Source organism: Bos taurus, chromosome 5 (genome assembly GCF_002263795.3).
Source record: "Bos taurus isolate L1 Dominette 01449 registration number 42190680 breed Hereford chromosome 5, ARS-UCD2.0, whole genome shotgun sequence".
NCBI lineage: Eukaryota > Metazoa > Chordata > Mammalia > Artiodactyla > Bovidae > Bos > Bos taurus.
Window position 1 is genome coordinate 109,963,383 of NC_037332.1, and position 27,422 is coordinate 109,990,804.

Sequence of the window (27,422 nt, forward strand, 5' to 3'; positions counted from 1 at the left end):
AATCTGGAGCTCCTGAGCCTACAGATGGCATTTAAAACCACGAGACTGGATGAGATCATCGAGGTAGAGGGTGTAGGTCGAAAGGAGAAGAGACCCACGACTGTGGACTGTAAAATGAGACAAATGACACCTTCACCCGCGTGGCTCCGGTGAGATGTCGCGTGAACGCCCGCAGTCAGCGCTCTAACCGGGATTGAGAATCCCGGGGGGCGGGGCCGGGGCCGGGGCGGGGCCTATCCGGGGCGGAGCCGGCCAGGGGCGGGGCTGGGGAGCCGGGAGGCCGCTCTGGGGCCGGGGGGCGGCCGGGGCGGTGACGTCACCGTATGACTGGGTTTTTATGAATGAAAGGAATCCTGTGAGTGAGTAATTCCGGGAAGCTCGCCTTACAACTCGGCGCGGCCCCCAGCGCTGCCCGCCCCACAACAAAACTCGGCGCATCGCTCCGGCGATCCGGGCTCTGAGCGACCCGCGGTCGGGACCGGAGGGGGAGGCTGACCGAGGCGTGGGCAGAGGAGAGCAGCTCAGACGGCAGCGGGACCCCGTGCGTGCCAGGGACGCCAGGCGAAGCAAGACGAGAGGCGGGTGAGGGTCGCGGGACGAGCGCGCAGGGCCAGGGGGTGGCAGGGTCTCCGCGCTCCTGGAACATGCCTGGGCCGGGGCGCCGGGCCCGACTCAGTCGGTGCCACCGTGGATCCCTCGCCCGGACTGCTGGCTTGGGAGGGTGTCGAGGTGGGGGTGGGGCGGGGGAGCGGCGGAGGTCCTGTGGGACCGAGACGCGGCCGAAACGAACTTGGCGGGGTGCGGGGTTAATGGGCCCCTTTTGGGGGCGCGGGCCGAGAGGCGGTGAAGTCGGGCAGGAAGGGGCAGCGCGGGCTGGCGAGCGTCAGCGTCCGCCCAGGCGGGGCCGGGGGCGGTGTGTGCAAGTACGTGACTCGGTGAGAACAGTCCCTGGACCGGTGCCCGCAGGCCGAGCGTGCGCGGTTTGTTTACGTCCGAGGGCGGGCGGGAGTGCGTGTGTGTTCCCTGGCCAGCGTCCTGGGTATCCTGCCCTGTGCGTGCTTGCGCCGCGTACCTTGGGGAATGTGAGTGTGTGTGTGTGTGTGTGTGTGTGTGTGTGTGTGTGTGTGTGTGTGTGTGTGTGTGTGTGTGTGTGTGTGTGTGTGTGTGTGTGTGTGTGTGTGTGTGTGTGTGTGTGTGTGTGTGTGTGTGTGTGTGTGTGTGTGTGTGTGTGTCCGAACGCTCCCAGGCGGGGCCTGTATAACCAGCGGACCGTACCTCCGAAAGAGCGTGACCACAGGAATAAAAGAAGAAGCGAAAGAAATGGCCCAGTCCATAGTCACAAGGGTCTGGGAATTCTCTCCCGGGTTGTCCCTTTCCCACCAGCCGGTGGCCGCCAGGCCCTTGCTCTCCCCGGAGTTTCCCAGGACCGCAGCCACGTGACTGCGGTGCCTTCAGCTACGGGGTGGGGCAAAATATCAAAGATCCCACCGGGCTTCCCCGGGGAACGAGGTGAAGGGGCCACCCCTGGCTCCATCACCCCGGTGGGCCTGGCAACAAAGTAGGCTGGTGTTCAGGTCCTTGTCCCCAGGTTTTCTGACTGCCTGGGGAAGACAGACTCTCCCCTCCGACTCTTCTTCATCCAGGGGGCTACCCAGCCCCTCAGTCACAGAAGAAACAGGAAGGGCGGGGGTGAGGGGGTGGGGATAGTATGGGGGGCCGGGAACACGGCAAAGGTTGGAGGTAGGAAGGGATACCAGGCTTCCTTTCTCTGGTGGCTACTCCTCTGGCTGGTCTGGGTTCTAAAGGCTGTACCTGCTGGATCAGGAAGGGTGAGAACCCAAGGTTGGGGTGGAGCTCGTTTCTGCCCTTCTGGTGGTTTCAGTTCACAAGTGGGACTAATCAGACAGAGCTATTGATGACTGGACTTGAGGAGCTAGTTGAGGACTTGGGCCAGGCTTGGTTAACAGGCAGTGGGACTACTTGTCTTGGTGCGGGAGGGGTTACTGTGAGAGGGCTGGGCCCTCCCACCACTGCCTCACCCTGTCTGGCTCCTCCATCAGTGCCCTGCTGAGGGATGTTGAGGGCTGAGCTGGGGCTTAGGGCTTCCTTGGTCCTATTCTGCCCTCTCTTCCTCCCTCCCACAGAGCTACAGGATCATGGGGTGTCAGGGGGGAGGGCATTGAGCTGGACCAGATAATCTTTTAACTTTGAATCTCTGAGCTGCTACCACAGCTGGTAACTTCTGGGTCCCCATCTGTAGCAGCAACTAGGCAACATTCAAGGTGGTAAAAGGGCAGTGGGCTGGGGGAGGTGTGACAGCCTCCACATACAGCTTAATTTCCAGGGGAACCATGCAAGAGAAAACAGAGCCAACAGCCCCAGGCGGAGGCCAAGGTTGTCCAGGAATATGTGGAATATGTAAGGGAGGTAGCCACCAGGAGCACAGGAATCAGGCAGGCCGATCTTCAAAACTGGGCAGGAAACATCCCTGAGCAGGGCTAGGGAGCAGGGAGCAGGAGGAAGTGGCGGATTGACTCAGTCATAGATGGAAAGCTAGTACCAAAAGGTTTAACCTCCCACTGAATCACCCGTGGACCTTCAGTAGGGCCCAGGACCCAGTGAGGGCTCCCTTGGCCCCTGTGCCTCCCTTAGTCCTAATACTTTTAGCCTGCGTTGCCATGGAGCCCACCAAGGACCAGATGCTAGAGATAAGATAGTGAACAAATCAGATCCAGAGCTGCCCTCTGGGAGCTTACAGTCAAGGAAGGAAAACAAAGTCGGGGAAAGAGCCACTAAACTAAATGCAAAACCACAGCTGAGATAGATGGTATGAGGAGGAAGTCACTGTGATTACAAAAGTAATAACAGTTCTGACTTAGCCAGGGCAATCAAGGAAGGCTTCCCTGGGGAGGTGACAGTCAGCCAGAATGTCAGATCAAGTGATAATCATCTGTGAAGACCTCAAGGGCAGGGGCTTTGATTCAACTTTGGTCCTTCAGGGTGCAGCACCAAGCCTGGGACCTACAGGGTAGATGCTTCTTGGGTGTTTGCTGATTGAATGAATGAATGAGCCCTGGGTCAGTGTCCTGGTAAAACTCCACAACACCTAGAGAAAAAGGCCTGGGAACCCCAGGCGAACAAGAACTCCTGGGCACGGGCTGTAAGATTCTTGAAGCAGTTTCTCCAAAGCAAGCAGATCCTGCAGGGCTCAAGTGACATCTCTTACACACACGCACCCTGTGGGTGCCTTTGGGGAATGTGTGGGGATGGTAAGAGTTCGTTTGTTGTCAGCACAGGGATCCTGGAAGAACGTGGGGAGAAAACTTGGTGGTGGCCAGAAGGGCCTACCACATGGGCTAGAGGGGAGGCTGGCATCATAGGGTTTTGAAATGGGCCGAACATGGTCAGGTTTGTAGGTTTGTGTCAGTAATGATCCCTCTGACAGAGAGGAGAGCTGGTGGGGTCAGAGGTGGAGGCAGACTGGACGCCAGAGAGCAGGTGGTTTTGGTCTTGGTGCAGCTGAAAGAGGAAATGCTTAAGGGCTAGGCATGGAGCAGAGGGAGAGTCAAGGCTGACAGTCTCTGAGTTTGTGTTCTCAGGCCCCTGCCCCCAGGAAGTCTTCCCTGATTTCCCTTCCCTTGCTCCAGGGCCTCTACTCTGCTGGTGGTCTTGGAGTTCCATTCCAGGCCAGAATCTGACTCTCTAAACTTTTGACATTGTCAGTGCTAGGAGGTACCTTAGGCTTGGTGGTTTGGCATGTTGGGCCCAGAGAGAGGGAGTGGTGTACCTGAAGTCACACAGCAAGTGTTAGTGGGTGCCAGACCCCCAGGCTCCTCTTCCCTGTGGTGCTGGGTTCTCCCAGCTCTGCTCCCCTTCCAGCAGGGAGGAGGCTCCACCAGTGCTGGCTGCCAAGGCCCAGGAAAACACATTTTTTCCTTCTGTCCTCACAGAGGAAGCAAAATGGCTCAGCAGCCAGAGGAGCCCATGCCAGCGGGTGGGCCATCTCCAGGATGCCTCTGAGTGTACTAGGGGGCCAGGGGCGTGGCTGCTGACTGGGCAATGCGGCTGTCAGTCCCCAAGCCACGCCTCCAGGGAATGTTAGGAACCTGCAGACCCTGGAGGTCAGCGCTGCTGGCCTCAGGAAGGGAAGAAGCAGGGATGGGGGCATGGGGAGTATTCAGTCCAGTTGCGTAGTCGTATCCGACTCTTCCCCTTCAGAGAGAGGAGGACAGTGGCTCGCTTTGAAGAAGAGCCCTGAGCTGGGGACTCCAGGGTTCCAATCCACCACTGCCACCAAACAGCCGCCTGGTTGCTTCAGTTGCAGAACCAGGAGGTTGGATCAGCTGCTGCCTCAAGTCCAGGGTCTACCAGACTGGCCAAGGCTGCCTGGTGGAGGACCCCAGCCCCTTGGTTGACAGCCCAGCAGCCCCTGGTCTGAAGCTGGAGGGCTGAAAGTCTGAGGTGTGACCTTCTTGTGACTTTCCCTCTGTGACTGCCTGGCTCTGCTGAGCTAGGATGTTCCTGGGCAAACATGGGTGCCTCAGCTGACATGTAGCATGTGCTTGAGGGGCTGAGGCTAGGACAGGAGGAGAAAGAGGACAGGAGGCAAGAACAGGTTCAAAGCCTCCCTGGGGTCCCAAAGTTCCTAGAACCACAGCCAACAGAGAGGATGGGACCTTCAGCCATTATCTAGTATAGGGGATGGCCAGCAGTTTCCTCTTGGGCCTATTCTGGAGGGCTGTGTTGAGGAGGATTCAGGAGCTGTGTCCAACCTCAGTGAGAAAAAGTGCGGTAATTGATTATTGATGTCCGTGTTAGGAGTAGAGGGAGGAATGTGGGGAGATAAACCAAGCATTTGCCACTTCTGATCTTTCTAAGCCTCTTGTTTTTACCCACGAACACTATGATGATTGTCCCCACTTTGTGAGGAAACCAAGGTCCAGAGAGGAAAAATGCCTTGTCCTAGGGGCCATGCCTCCAGAGTTCTGCATCGGTCACCCACCACATATTGCTCAGCAACTAGCGGGCTCTTAGATCACCTCTCCCATCAGGCTCTCTGTGTAGCCCAGACTGCCTGGGCATCACGTAACACCCCAGCCCCCTAAACAGGCAGCCAGGAGGCCTGGATATCTGTGTGACACTTGCAGACCCAACATAGATCCTGGCACATCAGAGCTGGGTAGCCTTGGAGCCAGGCGAGTCCTCTTTACAGGGGTGGAGAAACAGGGCCCAGAGAGGATGCCCTGTGAGGACCTCACTGCGAGGAGACATGTGGTTCCATGCGGCCCCATACCCAGGCTTTATCCACTGTTAGCTGTGTGACCCTGGACTACTCTATTGACTTCTCTGGCCATTACCTCACAGGGTTGTTGGGAGAACTGGGGTGCTGATGGTGTGAAGGCAATCAGGATTCAGTCCTGGGACCTTTACAGGTGTTCAGAATACCTCCTGATTTAGGAGAAGGCAGCCATTCACCTGCTGTGTGACTTGAGGCAAGAGGGGCCCCTCTCTGGTCTCCACCTCCCCTTGGGTGAAGTGAGGAGGCAGGGACCAGACAGTCTGTAAGAGCCTTTCCTGTGTGACCCTGGCCAGCCAGAAGACGCCAAGTCAAAGCGATGTCCCAGGAATTGCTACAGGCACTTTCATGCATTGGAGAAGGAAATGGCAACCCACTCCAGTATTCTTGCCTGGAGAATCCCAGGGACAGGGGAGCCTGGTGGGCTGCCGTCTATGGGGTCGCACAGAGTTGGACATGACTGAAGCGACTTAGCAGCAGCAGCAGCAGCAGCAACCCCTCCTGGACAGACTCAGCAATTCTAATAACCCCCCAGGTGCTCGCTGACCTCCCGTTTGCATCATTTGGTTCCATCAAAACCCTATGAGACAGGTATTGTTCCCAACCTACAGACGGGAAAGTGGAGACCCAGAGGGGAGGAGTGGCTTGCCCACAGTCACACAGCCTGGAGAAAACAGAGATGGGATTCAAACCAGGCTCGACCCTTAATCCACTGTTCCTTTCCTTGTTTCCTATACCCTCCCTGGGAGCCAGTTATGAAGACAGAATCCCTTCATCTCCCTCCCATCCTCCTGGTATCTGTGTGCCACCCCTATCTGCGGAAGCAGATAGAAAGGAGGAAGAATTGGAGGCAGGGCCAGGAGGTTTTTCTCTCGACAGTCTTCAGCAGGGTTTGGGCTTGGCACGAGGTTCAGACCTTGACAAGCTGGGTGACAGTGTCATAGACCACCAATCCACACCTCACCAGTGCCTGCTCCCTGCCAGCCCCTGTGCTGGCAGCCTCACACCCAGAGCTGTCTGAGCCTGGTTCTTGGCTGTGGAGGTCCCTGTCTGGTGGGGAGTCAAGGAAATAGACCGTGACAACATAGGGCAGAACTGCTGGGGTTGGCGGTGCTGAAAAAGTCCTAGGAGTCTGGGAGGCCTTCCTGGAGGAAGAGATGTCCACGCTCAGGGCAGAAGGCTGAATAGTAGGAGTCTGCCAAATAAGTGGGAGTGGGAGAAGTGTCACAAGGTTTGGCGTGACCCAAAGGCAAGAAAGCATGCGGTGAGAGGAAGTGAAAGAAATTCCTTGTGGCTGGAGGGCAGAATAGAGGCAGGCCTGGTGTGAGAGGAGCCTTGGGGTTAGTAAATGGGGTTATGTGATATGGTACAAGGGGTGTTTTAGCCAGTTTTAGCCTCTCTGAAAAGGTAGTACTGAGCAAAGATCTAAATGATGAAGAGTCTTTGGGGAGATAAAAAGAAAGAGAAAAGTAAAGAGAACAACAAGTGCAAAGGCCCTGAGGCTGGAATGAACCATTCAATGAGGCCACTGTAGCTGGACCACTGGGGCCAAGGAAAGTGGTATGAGATGAATTCTAAGAGAGCAGGGGCCTTGAATGTGAAGATAGTAGTGTTTGGATTTTATTCCAAGTGGGAGAAAAACTGACCTTGGTCTCCTCTCTCCGCTAGGTCTTAGCCCAGAGGTACCTTCTGCGAACATGTCTGTGGATCCCTTATCCAGCAAAGCGCTGAAGGTGAGAAGGCAGCCCTTATTGTCTCCAGTCCTCCCCTCCCTCCCTGCCCAGGCTGAGCTCCCATCCCAACTTCCCCTTCAGTTCTAGAATCCCCAAGAGGGGCTCAGCAGACATCAGTCATTCATGAAGCCATTCATGGGCTTTTCCAGGCCCCGCCTGGCTGGGAAACAGCAGGCCTGGGCTCTGGCCATAGGCTGTGTACCCCAGGGCAGGTCACTTCCCTCTTTGGACCTACTTCCCCATGAGGACAACGTCCAAGGAACTGTTGGACTTTAAAGGTGCTTTCTTGGGTTTTTCTGGCTGAGTCCAGGCCGAGTCGCTGGGTTAGAATCCGGACTGAGCTCTAGGGTGGCTCCTTTTGTATCCAGATCCCGATCTCTCCCGGTTTTCCCTTTGGGGATTCCTGCTCCCTTTCGGAGTCTTGGAGCAAGTCCAGCCACCAGCTCAGTGTCCCTGGCGCGGAATGGGGAACACTAGCGGTGGAGGGGAAGCCGACCCCAGCACCTGCTGCGCGCCGGGTCCAGAGCTCAGGGCCCGCGGGGTAGAGTGTGACCCTGAGCCTCAGTTTCCCCACGCGCCCATGCCCGCAGATCAAGCGTGAGCTGAGCGAAAACACGCCGCACCTGTCGGACGAAGCGCTGATGGGGCTGTCTGTGCGCGAGCTGAACCGGCACCTGCGAGGGCTCTCGGCCGAGGAGGTGACGCGGCTCAAGCAGCGGCGCCGCACACTCAAGAACCGCGGCTACGCGGCCAGCTGCCGCGTGAAGCGCGTGTGCCAGAAGGAGGAGCTGCAGAAGCAGAAGTCGGAGCTGGAGCGCGAGGTGGACAAGCTGGCGCGCGAGAACGCCGCCATGCGCTTGGAGCTCGACGCGCTGCGCGGCAAGTGCGAGGCGCTGCAGGGCTTCGCGCGCTCGGTGGCCGCCGCCCGCGGGCCCGCGGCGCTGGTGGCGCCGGCCAGCGTCATCACTATCGTCAAGTCGGCCCCGAGCCCCGGCCCGGGCCCCGCCCCTGGCCCGGGCCCCGCCTCCGGCCCGGGCCCCGCCCCCGGCCCCGCCCCCGCCGCCTGCTCCTAGTGCTCGCTGAGACCCGCTCTTTCCACCCACGCCCATTCCCCAAACCACGCCCCTCCGACCCCAGCTGCCATCCCTAAGTGCCTAAGCGCCGCCTCTGTCTCTAAGTGCCATTTCTCTGCAGCCACCAGCTCCCCCCGTGGTGAACACACGTTCCCTCCCCAGATCCTGTCTTCCTCGTGCGATCTCTGAAACTGGGACCTAATGGCCCCGGGGAGGGGCAACTTTGGTGAGATAGGAAGTCGGGTGAGGTCGAGGTCTGGCGTTTCCTAAAAACGTCAGCCTTCTTAGTTTGGGAGGATGGGATACAAAGCTGATTAGAGAAGGGCCATAGAAGGGAAGATGGCCACCCCTCATTTTGTAACTGTTTGCTCAGATCGTGCCATCGGCCCGTCCCCACCCTCCACGATACAAAACTAGACTTGACCCCGCATGCCTCTGGTAGGATTGTCCAGCTGGAAAGTTGATATTCCTGCCTCTGCTTTGGGCCTGGATGCCTGGCCCTCCAGAGCTGGAAGACTCATTAGAAATCAACTAGTGAAGCCCAATTCACAGATGGGAAAACAGGCCTCCAGCGGACCTGACAATGCCCAAGGCCACATATGCTTAGCGGTTAAGCTGGAACCGTGTCTTTCCACTGCTGCCCTGAGATTCCAGCCGTGGTCAGGGGGACAGTGGTCGGGGCCTGAAAAGGTGATGCAAGGGCCTCCGTGGTAGCTCTCTGTGAATCAGGTGAAGAGAAGTAGAGGGAAAGAGTAGGTGATACAGATGGAAGAGAGGGAAGGAGCTGGCCTGACTCTGTCCTGGGCTCTCCCTGAACCTAGGGAGCTGGCCAAAGAGAAAGGGGACAAAGGAAGTGACCACAGAGGCAGGTGGGGAGATGAGAAGACAGATCCTACTGTTCTGAACCCTGGGATAGGGGTCCTTAAAAAGGGAAGGGTCCGACCTGTCCATCCTTTTGGGTGGGGGCGGGTCACTGCCATTGACTGCTATTCTCCTGGGAAGTCTGGCCCCAGCCCCTCCCCTTTCCCTGTTAGACAGCTGCCCCTTCGCGCTGTTTATTTATTGCATGAATCTAAGTTATTCTCCCCAGCCTGAGGCCTAGCGCCCACTGCCTGGGAAATGTGGCGTGCAGTCCTGAGCTGGACTTTATATTTTATATCTGCAAATAAAACACATTTTATCTTATATTTAGGGAAAGCCGGATAGCAAAACAACCAAAAAATGTGTTTTAAAAGAAAAGTGCCCGGCCCCCAGAATTTATTTATTTTTCTGACTTACAGTAAGCGAGTTATCCGCCTTCTGTATTTTGTAGACTTCCTGAATAAAGTTCTCTTTTTCCACAGTTTAGAAGTATGTGTCCTGGTTTATGATTTTTTTTATTTTTTTTGCGGGGGTGGGTTCTGAATGTGGGCCCCAAGATGGATTCTGCTTTCAGTCCCAGGCAGAACCCTCTGCTGGGTGGGAGCGTTTCCTCCAATTTGCAGATGAAGAAACTGTGACCCATCACTAACTCTAGCACCTGGGCTTGCGCTGGGGTAGGGTGGGTTGGTGGGGTTGAAAGGGGATGTAGGGTGGAGGTGGGAACCAGACAGGGTTTTGTCCTTCCATCTGGGTGCCTGGAGCCAGGGAGCCTCCCTGGGGAAGGCAAAGCCAGGCGAACAATGAAATGTAGGGTTAAATTCCCTGGGCATCCCGTCAGCAAATAAACAGTCCCACCCAGAGAGGAAAATTCCCCAGTTTAAGAGGAATTGTACTTTCACATTGAGGTCTGACTTTCTACAGCCAAATAAAAAATATTTTCCTCATGTTCCGGAAAGGCACAGGGAGGCAGAGAGAGAAGTGACTTCCTCACCCCCAGCCTGCAGGCCTAGAATGCAACCCTGGGTCTCAACCTAGGCCCCAAACTCCCTGCTGTTGCTGTTGTTCAGTCACTGAGTAGTGTCTGACTTTTTGCAACCCCACGGACTTCAGCATGCCAGACTTCCCTGTTAATTTAATCCAATCTGCCAGTGCTTCCGGGGCACCGTGGGAAGGAGTGTTCTGTGGTCCAGGGGTCAGGGAAATTGGGGTGTGTTTTTCTCTAGCTGTATGACCTTCAATGTCTCATGTCACTGCTTGCAGCCTCAGTTTACCCATCTGTACAACTCAAGAAGTGTAAGGTTATATGTGTGGCAAACACTGGGGATGCCAGGGGCTGTAAGCTTCCGCAGGCAGAGTGAACGCTTACCCCAGAGCACCTGATGGCCAGGAGGAGGAGTTCCATGTGGCTGGGTATGGAGGGATGGCCGGGCTAGAAGGATGCTTCTGGGGAGGATCTGAAAGCTGGGAAAGGGCCAGACCACACGGGCTGGGTGGGCCCACAGGCCCTTCTCCCCTCTCAGGCTGGGGTCCAGGATCCTGATGCCGAAACACTGAGCCCAGGCCTGCGGAAAGGAGAGCAGGAAGGCGTGCGGGGGACTGAGTGGAGGGTGGCGGGCTGGGAATTTCCCCCGCCCACGCCACATTCCTGAGCGCCCCTGTCAGCCGGGCCAGGCCACAGAAGGCATGCAGCGGTGGCAGGAAGGTGCCAGGTGTCTGGCACATGCCCACTACTGGGCAGGCCCTGCTCCAGGCCTCCTGCCCTGGGTCCCAGGGTGGAGGGTGGGCTCCTGGAGGCATGGCGATAGACTAGGAGGCATGAGGATCGTAGGAAATTCTTTAAACCCCAGGGAGACACCTGCAGGAATGGGGCTGCTGGAGGGTGCACGCCATTTAGCTGGTTGACTGAAGCTGGCATGAGGCATCAACCCGCTGCTGGGTGTTGAGGTGGGTGGATCCCTAGTGACCAATGTCCCACTGGCCAGAAGAGGGGGAGACACTCTGTCCAACGGGGACTTGGACCCCAATTTCAGTCTGGCAATGTGACCCCCCCCATCACTTATACCTACAACCCAGACAGAAGAGGGTTTTCTAGGACACCTTTGAACCCACAACCACTAAACCCACCCCCAAACACACATACACGGGAGCTGGGGGGAAAAAAAAATCTCACCCACCAGCAGAGGAGATTTCAATACAATCTATATTATCTCATATATATATTTCTTTCTCACTGTATTTGCTCACTTCTGTCACGCATTTAAAATGTCACAGAGACCAAAATAGAGCGGCTTTCTGGTGGAACTCATGGCAGTCATACACGAGCTACAAAACTAGGGGACTCTGTCTTCTCATACATCATACAATTAATTTTTCAAGTATTTTTTATATACAAAGAGCTACTCGATCGGGAAAAAAAATTAAAAAAAAAATAAAAAGACAAGGTAGGCTACACATCCTAGGAAGGAGGGGTGGAGTGGTTGGGCACGCGTTCCCGGCCCCCATCTCCCCGAGGGCTGCTAGCTCCCTGTCATGGGCACCTCCCGTCCACCTTGCAAGCGGCCAGCGGCCAGAGCAGGCAAAGACGGGGGTGGGGGACAGGGAGTCAGCAGCCCACTTTGGCCTGGAAGGAGACTCAAATTCATGAAAGCAAATGACAGGGGCAGCCCAGAGGTTCTCCGTGGACAGCCCGCACCTACCCGCTGCCTTCCTGCACAGCTTGGAACCAGCTGGCCAGGCCCATCCAACAGGGGCCCACGAGCTGGCCTCTGTGCCCCCCAACCCCGGTGCTGGCTTGGTCGCCAAAAGAGGCCGGGGAAGACTCCTGGGATGGAACCCTCTGCCCGACCTTGGCATGGTTCAGTCCAGGAGTGGCCAAAAGGTTAAGAGATGCCAAGGTCCCTCAGGGTCGGGCCCCCTTCCCCTTCCCCTCCTCCAGGCTGGTGCAGCCCACACCCGCGTGCTCTCTGGGTTTCATGTGACAGGAACTCCTGCCTGAATGAACATGCATTGTGTCCCATTATCATGAGGCTCCTCCAAAGACAGTGGCCAGTGGAAGCCCGGCCTGCCTGGGGGCTCCGGCCCTGGGAGGCTCCATGCACGTGGGCGTGGAGGTGGGTGAAGGGAGGGGGACTGGTGGTCCTGGCCACCCCTGAGGCCTGTCCAAGGGTACTTGGCCCTGCACTACAGGATCCACTGAGTGCCAGCAGCTTAACAGGGAGCCCCCCAGGGAGTGTCTGGGCCAGACTGACAGCCAGGGGCAGGGGCAGTGGCAGGGTAGGGGGCTTTCATATGTGACTAAGGCACAGAAGAGATGGGCTGTGGGGCCGATGAGGCAGGACACCAGGTCCTGTGTGGATACGGGGCCAGAGAGAGGAGTCCCCCAACTCTGGGCTCCCCGCCGCACGCCCCATCCCTCCCGCCTGCGCTGCTCCTCCTCTGGAAGCTGGTCTGCAATGCAGAGACCAGGCCCTCCCTGTGAAACAGGAGGGAGGAGCCCCAGGGAGAGACGAGGATCCAGCAGAGGAAGGAGGGCTGGGAGCCCCTGACCCTTTGAGTAGCTGGGATGCAAGGGCTCTGCTCAATATGCTCTCAAGAAGGACCCCTCGTGGGAGGGCAGTATGGACTGCTGGCTCCTCAGCAGGCCCAGGGGAAGGGGCGTGAGGCAGGCAGAAGGGGCAGCCCCGGAGGACGCCCAGGCGCCCTCCGAGGTGGGACCCATGGCTCTTGGTGTCTGGCTCTGATCCCTGCAGCATGCCAGGCAGGCCTGGGTCGGGAGGAGGGTCCGCAGAGAGCATCCGTGCCTCCTCCTCCCACCCACGTGAGGCTAATCTAGCATGGGACCAGAGGGGCAGGGTTGGGAGCAGGCGGGAGCCCAGGGGAGAGAGTATTGCACGGTGTTTGGGGGAGGGGTTTACATCTGGGGGAGAAGGGTGAGGGGCTGAGAAGGCGTCAGCCGCTGGTCCACAACACAAGCGTCGGGGCCTGGGCATAGCTGGTCCTCACAGGACGAGCCGCAGGGGCACGGGGAGTTGCTCCCACCATCCTCTCCCCGTGGTCCAGGCGGTAGAGCCGTGGCCTTGTATAAATATTCCTGAAGGCTCCTGGGTGAGCCTGGGCCGTACCCTGGGCAGATGGCGGCGTCGGGCTGTTCCTCTTGAAGCGATATGTGAGTGTTTCTGGTCCAATAAATTAAAGGGCGATGCCAAGGCTGTGCCAGCCGGCCTCCCCGCCTGGAGGTGAGGCCGGAGGCGGGGCACACCCTGCCCTGGGGCCAAGGGCCCAGTCCTTCCCCCCGCCAGCAGCAGCCACCCCTAGAACTCATCGTCGGAGCTGAGCAGGAGCGTCTTCTCGTTGTCGCGGGCGCCGCTGAGGCTGTGGGAGCGAGAGAGGCCGTGGGCGCCCCCGCGCCAGGTGGGCCCGGGCTCCAGGGTGGACTGCTGCGTGTACTGCTGGTAGGCAGGCGAGAAGTTGTGGATGGCGTCCTGCACAATGTCGTGAGGATTCATGGTCTCCTTGAGGCTGCTGGAGATGCTCTTCATGGGGGCACAGCGGCCTGTGGGGAGGAGGCGGGAGGCAGGGTGAGGGGTCTGGGCAGCGGGGTGCAAGGCAGCTGGGCCCCCGCCCCTGGTCCCAAGTGTGTGTCATCTAACCAACCCCTCTTGGGACAGAGAACAGGGTCCTGGACACGAGAAAGGATGAGCAAAGGAACGGCTCCTTTGGCTGCAGGGCACCCCTAAGGGAGACAGTCAAGAGCCACAGGGCGGGGGGCAGTGGGGGTTGTCTGGGAGTGGGGAAGGGAGCTGGGGTGGAGACTGGGGTGCTGCAGGCATGAGCCCAAGGACCCCAGGGAGTTGGGGGAGAGGGCCCAGGCCTGTGGGATGCTCCCCTTCACTCTGGAGAGGAGACCAGGGGCCCGCTCCACCCAAACAGGCCGACGGGGGCCTGGACCCACAGCAGAGCAGACATACTGGCTCTGGCGGGGGGCGACCCTGCATTGAGGTGCTTGATCGCTCAGTTGTGTCCAACTCTTGGCAACCCCATGGACTGTAGCCCGCCAAGCTCCTCTGTCCATGGGATTTACCAGGCAAGATTACTGGAGTGAGTGGCCATTTCCTTCTCCAGGGGATCTTCCTGACCCAGGGATTGAATCTGCATCTCTTATGTCTCCTGCACTGGCAGGCGGGTTCTTTATTTCTTCCTCCTAATTCCCTAACATACTGTCCTCAAGGGCTCAGGGAGGAAGCGGGGGCAGAGATGGCCCAGGCCCCCAACTGAGACCTAAGGGGCGAGCCCCACCCTGGCCCCAGTCTTCAGACCCAAATTCGCGTGCCCTTTCCCCCTTGGCATTCTTTGCCACAGAACAGAACCAAATGCCCCAATTCCCCATCAACGAGCACTGTGCCCCTAGAATGCACAGGGCATGTTCCAGGACAATGAGAGACAGGATGAAGCAGGCAAGCTCTACAGAGGGCAGCCCTTGGTAGGCGCTCTCCGCACCCAGGGGTGCTTGTGTGGGAGGAGACGGGGACACAGAGAAGGAGCTAGGGAGAGACTCATGCTGGTGACAGGACTGGCGTGCAGGACAGACGTACAGACAGAATGGAACCTACCGTAAGGGCCGTATGTTGGCACTGCCCGAGGCCAAACCCGGGGCAAAAGCAGGGCAGTGGGGGAGGGAGGGGAGCCAGAGAAACAGAAGACAAGAGACAGCTGAGTGAACACCTCACGCCCATCACCGAGGCTGGCCCCTCACCGCATACACTGCCCGCCCCACCCCAGGTCCCGCCCACCCCCTACCCCAGCTGGCACTCAGGTGGCCCCACTGCCCCTCCAGGCCTGGGCAGGGGGGCAGTTCTGTCCATCTAGGAGACTCCTCCTTCAGGGCTCAGGCTTTCTTCTGCTGGGGGACAAAGAGTGGACACCCAGAATGCTGGTCGGAGCTCAACCTCTGCACCTGAGGAGGGACCCCCCCCACCCCTTCTCTTCACGCTTGGCCAGAAATCCTGAGCCTGGGTTACGTGCGTTGCCAACCTTGCAACACTTCATATATGGGGCGTGGAGGAGAGGGCGTTTGACAGGTACAGACCACACCACAGAGCTGGCTTTGCACCCAACTCTGATGGGGGCTGAGAGAGGCCAGGCGCTGTGGTTAACAGGTGGACAGCGGCCTAGGACCCGCACAGTGGTGGTCGAGGGCATGCAGCAGCTTCCCTGGGCTGGGCTGGGGTCCTTGCTAGAGCTGGATGCCTGGCCACACTGCTTCTGGCTGGGGGTGGATGTGTCTCGGGGCAGTGGGCAAGAAGAGAGCCCAGGTGACCGCGGAGAGCCTCTGTGGGGAAGGCCACAGAAGCAGGGCCTTAAACCATGTTAGACCTTAATGGTCTAGAAAGGGTTCTCGGCCACAACCTTAGGCTCCAGGCACCAGGGTGACCAGGTCCCAGGGACATTGCCCTCGACACTGGGACAGTGCTGGCCACATCTCTTCCAACTGATGGGAAGCGGGTGGGATGCCAGCCAGCAGCGGTGAGCCCTGGCCAGCACAGCCCCTCTGGCACTAAGCGTAGAATCCGAACCGGAAAAAGGATGGAGAATGCCCAGGCGGCAAGTGTGTTGGGTGAACGTAATCAGCTGCCCAGGAGTTGAGAGGCCTGGAGGTGATTCAGTCCATACACCTACAGCAGCCGCAGGTTTTTAAGGCCCCTTCTCAACCAGGGAAAGCACAAGACAAGTAGGGTGGGAGGGGGCCCCTGAGGAGCCCTGCAAAGGCCAGGCCAGTGTTTCTACACTCAGCTCAGCATGCCCAGTGAGCCCATGGTGGGCACAGGTGGTGAGCCTAGGCAAGTGGGCCATGGGCCTTCAGCCACACACACAAAGAGCTGGCAGCAACCAACCCCGTGGGTAGATGTGTTAGACCAGGAGACTTCCTCCTCCCCAGACCCTCCTGCCTCCTCGAGGGGCGAGCTGGTTCAGGCATTGCCAGCCTCTTCCTCCTCGTCCCAAGCCTCCCCTCTCTGCCTAGCAGCAGCCAGAGACAGCCCCAGCCCCTGCTTTTCCTGAGAGCATGTTAGAATTGCCTGGGGAGCTGTCGGCACTTCCTGCCGGGCCCAACCCAAGGGCCAGTACTGCAGAATCTCTGAGGGTGAGTGTCTCCAGGGCATCTTAATATACAACTGGGGTTGCCAACCGCTGTTCTAACAAAGCGAAGATTAGCAGGTGTAAAAAGAAAGCTGTTAAAAGCTATTACCATCCGAGTCTGTTTCTTAGAAGTAAGCAGGTTAAAAAAAAAGCTTTAGAGACAAGGAAATACAGGACAAAATGGATAATGCTGTTCAATATCAGGAACTTAGGAATCTGTTTAACCCAGGGTCTCTGTCCTGGCCTTCCCATGGGGATATTGTGCTTTATCATCTCAGGGTTCCATACTCCAGACCTGCTGCAAGAGACCAGGGGTCTCTTGGACCAGTCCTCACCCCCACCAACTTCCAGGACCAGTCCCCACCCCCATCGACACCTTGTAACTGGGGGCAGGGGTGCCTGGACCTCTGTGGCCCCTTTCCTACACCGAGGGTCCCCTCCTGACCTCCTGATCCATCAATACCGGAAAGACCCTGGGAGGCAGGAGGGGCCGGGGGGCAGGGCCGGGAAGCACTCTTCCAGCTGGTGGGGGGTCGGGGGTCGACTCTAGGACCCTGGCTCATACCTTGTGCGTCCACCCTCTTGTCGGCATAGACCTTGTAGGTGAAGGCATGCCGCAGGGCCAGAGCTGCAAAGAACATCTCCACGCAGATGATGAAGTCCTGGTAGCCAGCAGCTACGGTGCCCTCGCCCACCGACACGCGGGCCGAGTGGATCTTGGGGATGGCCCCGCACTTCTCCAGGATGGCCAGGAGCATGCCTGGAAGGGGAGGTGTGGAAGGGGCGCCATGGGCCTCGAGCCCAAGACTGGATCCCCTTCTCCTTTTCCCTCCACATAGCGTCCCAGTGCCACACGCCCCCGGGAGGATGAAAGCGGGGTGTACAGCTACTCCTATTGGGTGGGGCTGTTGACACAAGCCGGAGCCTTGAGGAAACTACCCCCCAGGTCCTGGCTGGACACCAACCCTGAGATCCCTTTGTCCAGGAAGCAATCCCGCCAAAGCTCCTGGCTCCAGTGAAAGGCCCTGGGGGCCCAGACTTCATGCTCCACAGGTGCTCAGTGGACAGAGGTCCCTTTGAGCTCCATGGCAACCCCATGGCCCAGGCCTTCGGGGCACTGGGGATGGTGAGCAGGAGGCAGAGGACGAGGCTGAGGGGACAGGGAGGCACAGGCTGGCCTCGCAGGGGCCGGGAGGAGGCTCACCTTGCCAGAAGGAAAGAAAGATGACAGACTTGACCATGAAGAACTTGAGGACAGGGCTGTAAGGGCTGAGCAGCTCCCGGGTGGCAAAGTAGAAGAGGAAGAGGGCGTAGAGGGCCAGGCTGACGGAGATGTTGTAGATGATGGTCACGTAGAGGTAGCCGCTGGTGACGCTGCGGGAACCGGGGACATTCTCGGGTTTGAACAGACCCTTCTGAGCGACAAGGGGCCTCCTTCCCCCTTTGCCCTGCCCGCATGCCCCTTCACATGGCTCTCAGAAGGCTCCCTGAGCAGTGCTCCCCAAGCCACTGATAGAAGTGGGCAGGGCACTGGTGAGCCTTGCCACCTGCTGCTCCATTGCCCACGCTCCTGGCAGAGGACTCCAGGCGGCCTCGGGGGCAGGGTCTCAGCCTGATGGTCCAAGGGACAGAACCTGGCTTGGCTCTTTTCACTTGAGCCACGTTACATTCCCTCTGAGCCTCTGTTTGCTCACCGACCCCCGGGGACTGTCGTGCAGGGTTACAGGGGGTGTGTGTGCAAGCTCAGGGCCTAGACACACAGTCATGTTCACTAAACCCTCAAGTGGGGCATGTGTGTCAATCCATGCAGAAGAGACTCGAGCTGGGGATCTCAGGGATATGGCTCTCTCGTCCCCTACCCGGGAATGGTCACTGTCCCTTCTTGCCCCCCTCCCCCCAGGGGCCCCACTGTCTGACAGATGCTCCTCTGTCAGAGGCGGGGCCAAGTGTGATGGCACCACTGCCAGGCTCCGGCCCTGGCAACTCAGGGGTGCAGAGAGGCGTGAGGACAGATGGGGTCAGGCTTGCCCTCCACTCGGACGACAGACACAGGCATGGGGCCAGTCTGCGGCCACCGCTTCCCTCAGCCAGAGCCTGAGCCTCTGGGCAGAGCTGCCCATTCCTCCCCACACGCACCTCGGAGGAGGGGACCCGCCACTTACTCAAAGTCACCATCCCGGTACTTGCCAAATGCCTGGAGGACCACGGTGCTGACGGCCATGAGCGGCTTCACCACGCAGAACTGCAGGGTGGCCTGTTGGGGATAAGGCAAGAGTCAAGGCTGAGCACACGGACCACGGAAGCAGCACCTCCTCTGGCCAGCTGGGCTGGTGCCAGAAGCCAGCGGATGGGAGAGACCCACTGTCCTGCCCCGGTGGAACTGCTGTCTGCAGAAGACGTGAGACAGTAATAGGGCAACACGGCTGCGTGCGAAGACGTGTGTGAAGGAAGAATGGAGGAGACACAGAGACAGAGATTCCACAGGACAGACCACTGAACATGCTAAGATGGGAGGACTGGCAGAGGGGGCAGCCAGGGGCACAAGCTCGGCCCAGGGGCAGACAGCAGACAAGGGCGAGGGGTTAAGTGCTGGTGTACAGGCGGCAGTGGGGAGCAGGCCTCCCACTCTGGGTGGGTGAGGGCCTCCTCGTCCACCCCAGGTCTGGCCCTCTGCCCCATGCTCTGGGCCTGGGTCTAGGATTTATGTTGAGCTGGGGTTTTATTGACGATGGGGATGACCCCAAAATAGGAAGTAGCCCAAAGCCCAAGAAAGGCCTGGAGTCCCGACTGAGTCTGAATTCTGGCCTCATCAACTACCCACTGCGGAAGCTCAAGGGGGCAGTCACTCAGCCTCTGAGTGGCGGTGCATGAAGGACGGTTGTAACCAGCCCCTGAGGCAGGGTCGCTGTGCAGGGACTGAAGCACAAGACCACACAGGCTGCCCTTGGAAGTCTCCCACCTCTGAGCACTCAGCAGAGGCCTCTGCCACTGAAAGGAGCCCTCAGTAGAGTTTTCACAAGTCCCTCCAGAGGCCCCAGTAAATGCCGAGGGGAGCTGCAGTGCCCATGTAATCACGAGAAGCACCACTCTCTACGGGCTTCCCTGGTAGCTCAGTTGGTAAAGAATCCACCTGCAATGCGGGAGACCTGCGTTTGACTCGTGGGTCAGGAAGGTCCCCTGGAGAAGGGATAGGCTACCCATTCCAGTATTCTTGGGCTTCCCTGGTGGCTCAGTTGGTAAAGAATCCGCCTGCAATGTGGGAGACCTGGTTCAATCCCTGGGCTGGGATGATCCCCAGAAGGGAAAGGCTACCCACTCCAGTATTCTGGCCGGAGAATTCCATGGACTGTACAGTCCATGGGGTTGCAAAGAGTTGGACACGACAGAGCAACTTTCACTTTACTACTCTCTGCTGCTGCTGCTGCTAAGTCGCTTCAGTCATGTCTGACTTTGTGCGACCCCATAGACAGCAGCCCACCAGGCTCCCCCATCGCTGGGATTCTCCAGGCAAGAAAACTGGAGTGGGTTGCCATTTCCTTCGCCAATGCATGAAAGTGAAAAGTGAAAGGGAAGTCGCTCAGTCGTGTCCGACTCTTAGCGACCCCATGGACTGCAGCCTACCAGGCTCCTCCGTCCATAGGATTTTCCAGGCAAGAGTACTGGAGTGGGGTGCCATTACCACTCTCTGCTGCTGCTAAGTCACTTGTCGTGCCTGACTCTGTGCGACCCCACAGACGGCAGCCCACCTGGCTCCCCCATCCCTGGGATTCTCCAAGCAAGAACACTGGAGTGGGTTGCCATTTACCACTCTCTAGAAACCCAATAAATGTCTGCCACAAAGTCCTGCTTGGGGAGGTGGGATTAGCTTTCAAAGGCTAAGCTGCTGTGGTTCCAAATGGGGCAAGGACCTCAGAGCAGAGAAAGTAACCTGTGGAACCCTAAGTTTCTGATCCGAGAGGGGCTCGAGTGAGGTTTGCAGGGGAGGCCAGGGCGAGCTGAGCTGCAGGGCTGCCAAGAGGAGAGGCGCACATGGTGGGGTTAGATGGGTGATGCCCACAAACCCTGCTGCCCCCCACCCCCTCGAGGAAGTGGGATCAGCACCTTTGGGGAGGGTCAGCAGCATGTCCGAAATAAGCGCTGGTGCTGCCCTGGCTCAGCTCATGTGGTGCTCCGGACAGCCCCTTGACGTAAGTCTGTCATCACCCCCAGGGTACAGATAAGGAAACCAAAGCATGGGGGGGTGTTGGCTGAAGCGGCAGAGGATTCAGACCCAGACGGTGGCCCTGATGACAAAGCCGCGGTGTCCTCTCTCCAAGGGCAAAGGGTGAGAGGTTTCTTTAGTTCTCGCCTTTGACTACCTGTCCCCGCCACCTCCAGGACCAGCAGCGGAACATCTGGGCCCACAAGGCTGGGGAGTAATTTCCGACAAGGCAACGAAGCTAGTGATCTGGCGTCAACACTTCGTACACAATCTGATCCTCCAAGAAGAAGGCAGAGAGTCACAGCTGGGCCAGCACTAGTAAACAAAGGCTCTCAGAGGCCCCACCCTGAAGCCAGGACAGTGTGAACTCTTTCCCTGCAGGTCCCGCAGGGAGGTTTTGAATTTAGAAACACCCGAGGGAAGGAAGATCTGGAAGAACTGGAGACTGGCCATCCAAGCAGGGCTTTGAGGGTGGGGCCGTGCCCCAGCCCCGCCCAGGAGGGAGCAGGGAGGCCAGCCTCCAGCAGGTCTAGGGATGGGCTGTGAGTTTCATCTCCCAAGATGATGATGCACGATGCTGGATGGGCTGATGGGCCCTGTGGAGATGAAGCCGGGGTCCTGCCAGCGGGGCACGGTGCCTGAGGCCCTCCTGAGCAAGGGATGGCAGGCTCAGAGGCAGGGCTGTGTTAAGGGCTTTCCTTCATCTGTTCCTCAAACCATCCCTTGAGGTTAAGTATCATTATGCTCATTTCAGAGAAAAGGAAACCAAGGCTCAGAGAGGTTTCGTAATTTAGCCAAAGTCACATAGTCAAGAGGCGAGGCTGGAATTCAAATTCAGACGGTCAGAGACCCAGACCCAGGCACTTGAGCGCAACACCACGCTGCCTCCTCCCAGGCTACTCGAGACCACTGGGAGGGCGGGTCTGGAAACTGGAAGCTGCTGGGCTGCCTGCCAAGCGGGAAACGGGGGAAAGAACCAGAGGCTGCGCAGGTCTGTTCCATCGTGTTCCTCAATGCAGAAACCCTCCTGGCTCTAGCCACAGCTGATACGTTTTCACAATGAGATTCCAGAATCGCCATGCACTTCCTCGGACTCTCACACATACACACCAAGACTTGGATGAAATGAGCAAGCGTCTGGGGCCACTTCCTGCCCGGGGGCTGCATCAGACACCCCTGGGGCACCTGCCAATGTTCCTCTGAGGACACCCTGCCAGTGCTCGCGCATCCCTAACAGCTTGGGGAGTGGGTGCCTTGCAGGAAATGGGAACCCTGCTGGCGGGCCGGGAGCAGGGTCCTCCTGGCCTGACGCCTGCCTCTACTGCTCTGTCAATCAGAGGTAGCCTGGTCCCTGCAGCTGCCGCTCCAGGGCATAGACCCAGGCTCCTGGTCCCCGGCCTGCAGCTTGTGACCAGGGCAGTTGCAGGGGGTACCCACCTGCTTGCAGAACCGTAGGAACCCGATGGAGTAAGTCTTTCCCCAGAGGCAGCAGGTGCCATACATACAGCTGGACCTGGAAGAGACGAGCGGAGAAGGGCTGGTGAGCAAAGAAAGAGCTGGGACTCAGGAAAGCTGGGACTCAGTGGCGGGGGCAGGCCACCCTCACTCCTTCACACCCTGACAAGCCGGGGTGGAGCGGGCCAGGGTGGGGATCAAGCTCAGATCCTGGGCAGTCTTTGAGCCTGAGGCCAAGAACTGGGAGAGACACAGTATATGCGGCAGGAACCCTTGGGATAACAAATCAACCTGAAAGGCACTGAATGTGAAAACTGCAAGAGGGAAAACATAGGCAGACAGTAAAGGACAGGAAGGGAGATGAGGAGAAAGCCAGGCAGGCCCTCCCCAGAGTCCCAGTGAATGACCTTGTTCAGGAGGTGCAAGAGAGGCAGAGTAAGTCAAGGTCACAGGCAGAGATGGTCTGTGTGACTGGCTGATGCCAGGATGGCTCAGAGAACGTCAGGCCCAGGAAACAGGGCAGTGGGGAAGGCTCCTGGGGACTTTTTACTCACTCGATGGGCTTCCCTCTGATCTCTGACATGATGGAACTTTCCCCTCCGAGGTATTCATAGCACAGGCTCAGGAAATTATAGATGACCAAGGCTGTGAAAACAAAGTCCAGAGAAAACCACTCAGATCAACAGAACGGATAAACAGATGGTGGAATTCTAAACAGCAACAAAAGTGAATGAACCACAGTCACAGACAGAGACGAGGTGGGGAGGACTGGAAGTGGCAGGGGTGGGGGGCGGACCTCAGGAATGTAAGAACCCACAGGGGATATTCCACGTGTATAATCAAACTCAGGCCCAGCTAAACCACGGTGTTCACAGACGCTGCTGGTCTCACCTTAAAGAAAGGCAAGAACGTGATTACCACCAAATGCAGGATTGTGAGGGGCGAGCTGGACAGGTAGGCTGGGGGCTTGAAGAGCTGGCAGGGTGCACATTCTGGGTTTTGGCCTTATAATTGTTTACTAGTTTTATGCACTTTTCTGTGTCTGTGTTACAAATCACAGTTTTATGACCAAGCAACAATTAAACATTCTCCAGAAGGATCTCAGGAGAAATTCTCAGCAAGAATGAGACAGAAAGAACCCTTATGCATTCATCAGCATGTAGCAGCATCTTAGCCTTTGCACGATAAGCTACAACAAAACGTATGAGAGGTGCCCAAAATACAGTGCAAATGTTTCGGGAAGCTGGGCCAGCGCGTTCTGAATCAGGACACAGCTTGACATTGCCCACAAAGATACAAAATCTGCAACAGCCTCCAACGGGGGCACAGTAGAAGTATGCTGTGAGTGCTATAAATACAGCACGACGTTGTCATAGGTCTCCTGGTCAGAGGACTTCTGAGGGGTCAGCAAATGAAGGCTGCTGCCTGCAGGGTACTAGAAGTACCAGGATGTGCTGGAAGCCAGGGCACAGAGAGGAGGAGGACGTGTGGAGGAAAGGTGCAGGAGGCAGGCCAGGGGCGGGGGCAGGGGAACAGGACAGGCGTCCGGCAGAGGAGTGAGGCCAAGGGGAGGGTCAAGGCGGGGTCAGGGGGTAAGAAGATCCAGGGAGACGCACCAGCGGCCCTGCAGCCAGCAGGCCCCTTCTCATCTGACCCGCCGCGTCCGCGTGCAGCAGAAAGGCCTTCGAGGCTCCCAGAGCAGGCCCCCGGCTCAGCTCAAGGCCTTTCAGCAGGTAGCCTGGTCCCTGCACAGCCCTCACATTTCCTTCCCAGCAACACAAGGCACCCCCTTCCCCTTGGCAGGGTCTTATGCCCTTCGTGCTTCTGCCCTCGGGGGTCCCACTGCCTGTGCCCTGCCCTCTGCACTCCTGGAACCGCCAACCGTCAGACATCACCCTTCCTGAGAAGTCCCTGGCCACCACCATGGGGACGCGTGCATCCCACATCCACGGAACCTGCTGATTTGCAGACACCAGGCAGCCCTTCCCCGCTGGAGTGTGATCACTGACTGGGATTGGCATGGGCCCAGCCCTCGCCATACACTAACACAGAAGCTTGACTGCCTGGAACTGGAGCACAGCAGACCCTGGCCACATGTCTGTAGGTAAAACTGGCCTTTAGCCACTTGGAAAGGGCTGTACACCCCTCAGTTGGTCTAACCTACTAAGGGTTCATGTCGGGGGCTGGGAAACAGGGGCCCAGGTGGCACCCTGTATAAACAGGACCCATAGCACTGGCCACCTGTGCTGTGACGATCCCCCTAGAGACACACAGCAGAGGGTTCGCAATGTGGCTCTGCTGGGTGCCTCTCTGTGGCTCAGTTTTCTCATCTGTTAAACAGGGGCACAAAGAGCTCCTATCAAGTTAGGAGGTGGTGGGGTTTCTGTGAGTATGCAAGGTGCTCAGGAGAGTGGCTGGCACCCTCAGCATCGGCGGTCATGGCTGTTTATCTGCCCACCTTCCCTGGGGGCCCGCTGTCCCCAAACAAGGCTGAGCGCCCTGTATGTGGTGGGAATCTCCACTCACTGGCCTCTAGATCACTTTCCACTGACAGGAACTTTGGGCATCTGAAGGCAGGAGGTGAGGAGCATCAAGCCAAATGTGATGTCAGCCTACTAAAATGGTTTTATCCCAAACCATATAAGGTCAAGAGGAGTGGATGTGTCTCTTCCAATCGGTCCAGCTATATTGTAGTCAATGGTATTTTCCCAAAGGCAGCCACATCCTGACACTGACACTCCTCTGCTGAGAGATGGGGGTTTTCTTCCCTCTTCTCGAATCTGGGTGAACGGGGGAGATCATAGCGGAAGCAAAGCTTTTTGACATCTGATGTTGTGGTTGGAAAAGCCTTCTTTCTTTATAACTTTTCAAAAAATTTATTTATTGGCCGTGCTGGGTCTTCATTGCTGTGCACGCTCTTCTCTAGTTGCGGTGAGCACAGGGGCTCCTCTCTAGTTGCGGCACGTGGGCTTCTCATTGCGGTGGCTTCTTTTGTTGGGAAGCACGGGCTCTAGGGTGCATGCGCTTCAGCTGTTGCAGCACACAGGCCCTAGAGCATAGGCTCAACAGTTGTGGTGCATGGGCTTAGCTGCTCTAAGACATGTGGGATCATCTCAGATCAGGGATCAAAGCCACGTCCCCTGCATTGGCAGACAGATCTTTTCCACTGAGCCACCAGGGAAGCCCAGAAAAGGCCTCCTTCTGGTTTATCCTCTCTTGTGATGCTGGCCCTTAGACCCGGCCATCATGCCAAGAGGAAGCCCACACTGGTCCATGTGAAGAGTCCACATGAAGAGGCTCATGTGGCAGGAACCCAGGCTCCCAGCTGATACCAGCATCAACTGCCAGCAACGTGACTAAACCAGACATCAGGTGATCGTCCCCGAGCCTTCAAGTTCTCCGGCTCAGGCCCAGGTCCCACGGAGCATGGCCAAACTGTCCCGGTGTGCCCTGTCCAAATTCCTGACCTGCAGTATTCATGGACAAAATAAACTGCTGTTCACACGAGCCTGTTGTGGGGTAGTTACGTACACAGCCAAGTGAGCGGGATGCACACAAAACCTCTTCTGGAGTCCCCACGTCATGCCACGATCTCTCAGGCCTCCCCTTGGGGGTACATTCAGGTCGCTCTGCTAAATCCCGGAGGCAGACCCAGCTGCGACGCCACCTTGTCCTTGGCTGGTCCCCTGTCTTATCGCCATGCTCATATCACACCCCACAATCTCTGTGGATACGCCTGCTCCTTCAAGTACAAGAGGCAGCGTAAAACGGGCAGCAAGCCATGGACCCTGGAGCCAGACTGCCTGCGTGTCCCACCACTTAGGTCCCACCACCTAGGAGCTGTGTGGCAAATTTCTTCAGTGCTCTGGGCCTCGGTTTCCTCATCTCTAAGCCGGGGATAATAGCTCCTTCCGGGTGGGGGCTGCGGTGAGGACGGGGCTCAGGGCTGAGAGTGTGATGCCTTATCTACGAGGCTGGGCTTGCAGTGAACACTGCACAGTGTTACCCACTGTCTTCTGTGAACACCTGGCAGGCAGGACCCGAGGCCCACCCCCAACAGCGATCAAACGGCTTGGCACTTCCACACTCAATCAGCAACGAAGAAACGAATGGATGGACACAGGCCACAGCTCCAGGTGAGGCTCAGAGAGGACGGCTGTGGGTGCGGCCCTCACTGAGTCCTGCGTTCAGGGTGCTCAACCTCTCACGGGCTGGGAAGCTGCACCTTCCCCAGGGTAATCGGACTTCCGGTCACCAAAATCCAAGGGAGAGGCCACAGGGCCCAAGGTTCCTCTGCCCCTCTGTCCAGAACCACCGAACTAGGCTATCCTGCAATCCACTTCTGGGAAGAGCTTGGTGCCTGAGCTCACATCCTTTCCTGTGTCGCAACATATGTCAGCCCGCTCCTGAATTATGTGGTCCAGCTCTCTGTCCATATGCAGCTCTGCATTCAACTGGTGAGATCACCAAACTTCTTCCATCTCTCCCAATTCAGGATTTTTGACCTTTGATCAGTGCTCTGGGGCCAGACAGTCTGTAAAATCCCAATGTGCTGATGGTTTCTGTTAAAAGAATCATTAGTGAGTCGATAATGCATCTTGGAGAAGGGAAACAAGACAGAATCTCCTGGAGATGACTCAACCAGCCCACACCAAGACCCACTGACCATCTGGACAAATCAATGCCCTTCCTAGGAAATGACAGAGCCATGCAAAATACCACCCCCACGCTCCAGCATGTGTGTTTAAAATGGACAGCTCAACACACAGCCAGGGAACAAACACAGAGATAAGCTAGCTCTGAACGTCACAAGAGCAAAAAAGATTAACAGTGGGGGGTTCTCACCTGACCACGCTTCTGACCACAGCTCCCATTCTGGTTCCCTGGAGAGACCCCAGACACACAAGTGACCACAAGGGCCCACAAGGAGCATCCAACATAAGAGAAAAATGGGCTCTCTCTCTTTCTTGCTCACCCTGGACAGTCAGGTACCTGGAACTTCCATCTCCATTCTAGACACCAAATCTTAAATGAACTAGAGACAGATGCACACAATCAGAGGCAAAAGACCACAGTCAACTGCTTAGCAAACAAGGGGCACCCGAACGTTCTTTCCCGCTTTTCCCGTGGCTGCTGATCATCATGGACAATAGCAGATGCACGTGCTACAGCCAGGCGGGTGGGGTCTTCCCTCAGCACTGACCCCGAACTCTGAGCCGTTGCACTGGTCCTTGCTCCTCCTCCCTCGTGGCTTTTCTGCCCTTTGCTGTTCCTGCTCACTGCTGCTCCTTGCCACCCAAAAAGCTGACTCCGATCCCTGTGTTCATTGGTTTCTTCTGGTTGCTTGTCTTTATCCTGATGGGTTGAGCTCTTCTGATTCCTGGCGGTCTCAGAGCCGTGACCAGCAAGGGCCACTGCCAGCCCCGTGGGTCCTGCAGCAGCACACTGTCGTTGAGTCTTTGGTGGTCCTCAAGCTGGTGTCCTCAACTGCACTCTCCCCACCTGGGAAGAAGTTTCACTTTGGACCAGAATCCAGGAATCCAAGTTCATCCCAAATTGGAAACTGGGTGAAAGAAGCATCAGTCTTTGTTTCTCTCGTGCATGTAACACCTCTTCCCTTAACAAGAGTTCACACTTTTGCAGGAAGAACCTTGTCCTGTATTCCTTCC

The 27,422-nt window shown here is 57.4% G+C and overlaps 2 protein-coding genes across 5 annotated transcripts in view; one reads left to right on the top strand and one right to left on the bottom strand.

Moving 5' to 3' along the window:
• Positions 1–266: 266 nt before the first annotated feature.
• MAFF (MAF bZIP transcription factor F) lies at positions 267–9,444 on the top strand. 2 transcript variants are annotated; one of them, XM_024992230.2, is made up of 3 exons: positions 267–578; positions 6,965–7,029; positions 7,620–9,444. In XM_024992230.2, exons 2-3 carry the CDS (start codon positions 6,994–6,996, stop codon positions 8,100–8,102), a joined length of 519 nt encoding a protein of 172 aa, XP_024847998.1. In that variant the 5' UTR covers positions 267–578; positions 6,965–6,993; the 3' UTR covers positions 8,103–9,444. The 2 variants fall into 2 exon arrangements, with proteins under 2 accessions (XP_024847998.1, NP_001096770.1); NM_001103300.1 differs by having other exon boundaries at positions 381–582.
• A 1,701-nt stretch (positions 9,445–11,145) lies between these two features.
• TMEM184B (transmembrane protein 184B) overlaps positions 11,146–27,422 on the bottom strand; it is a 50,242-nt gene continuing 33,965 nt past the window's right edge. For 2 of the 3 annotated variants that reach the window (XM_005207323.5, XM_059886341.1), the window contains exons 4-10: positions 22,308–22,398; positions 21,736–21,811; positions 18,260–18,351; positions 17,302–17,471; positions 16,663–16,857; positions 14,573–14,593; positions 11,146–13,515 (exon numbers count right to left, since the gene is read on the bottom strand). In XM_005207323.5, the coding sequence (XP_005207380.1) occupies positions 13,274–13,515; positions 14,573–14,593; positions 16,663–16,857; positions 17,302–17,471; positions 18,260–18,351; positions 21,736–21,811; positions 22,308–22,398 (887 nt within the window). In that variant the 3' untranslated portion in view covers positions 11,146–13,273. The remainder of the gene's footprint in view (positions 13,516–14,572; positions 14,594–16,662; positions 16,858–17,301; positions 17,472–18,259; positions 18,352–21,735; positions 21,812–22,307; positions 22,399–27,422) is intronic. The other variant, NM_001081522.1, reaches the window with a different exon arrangement.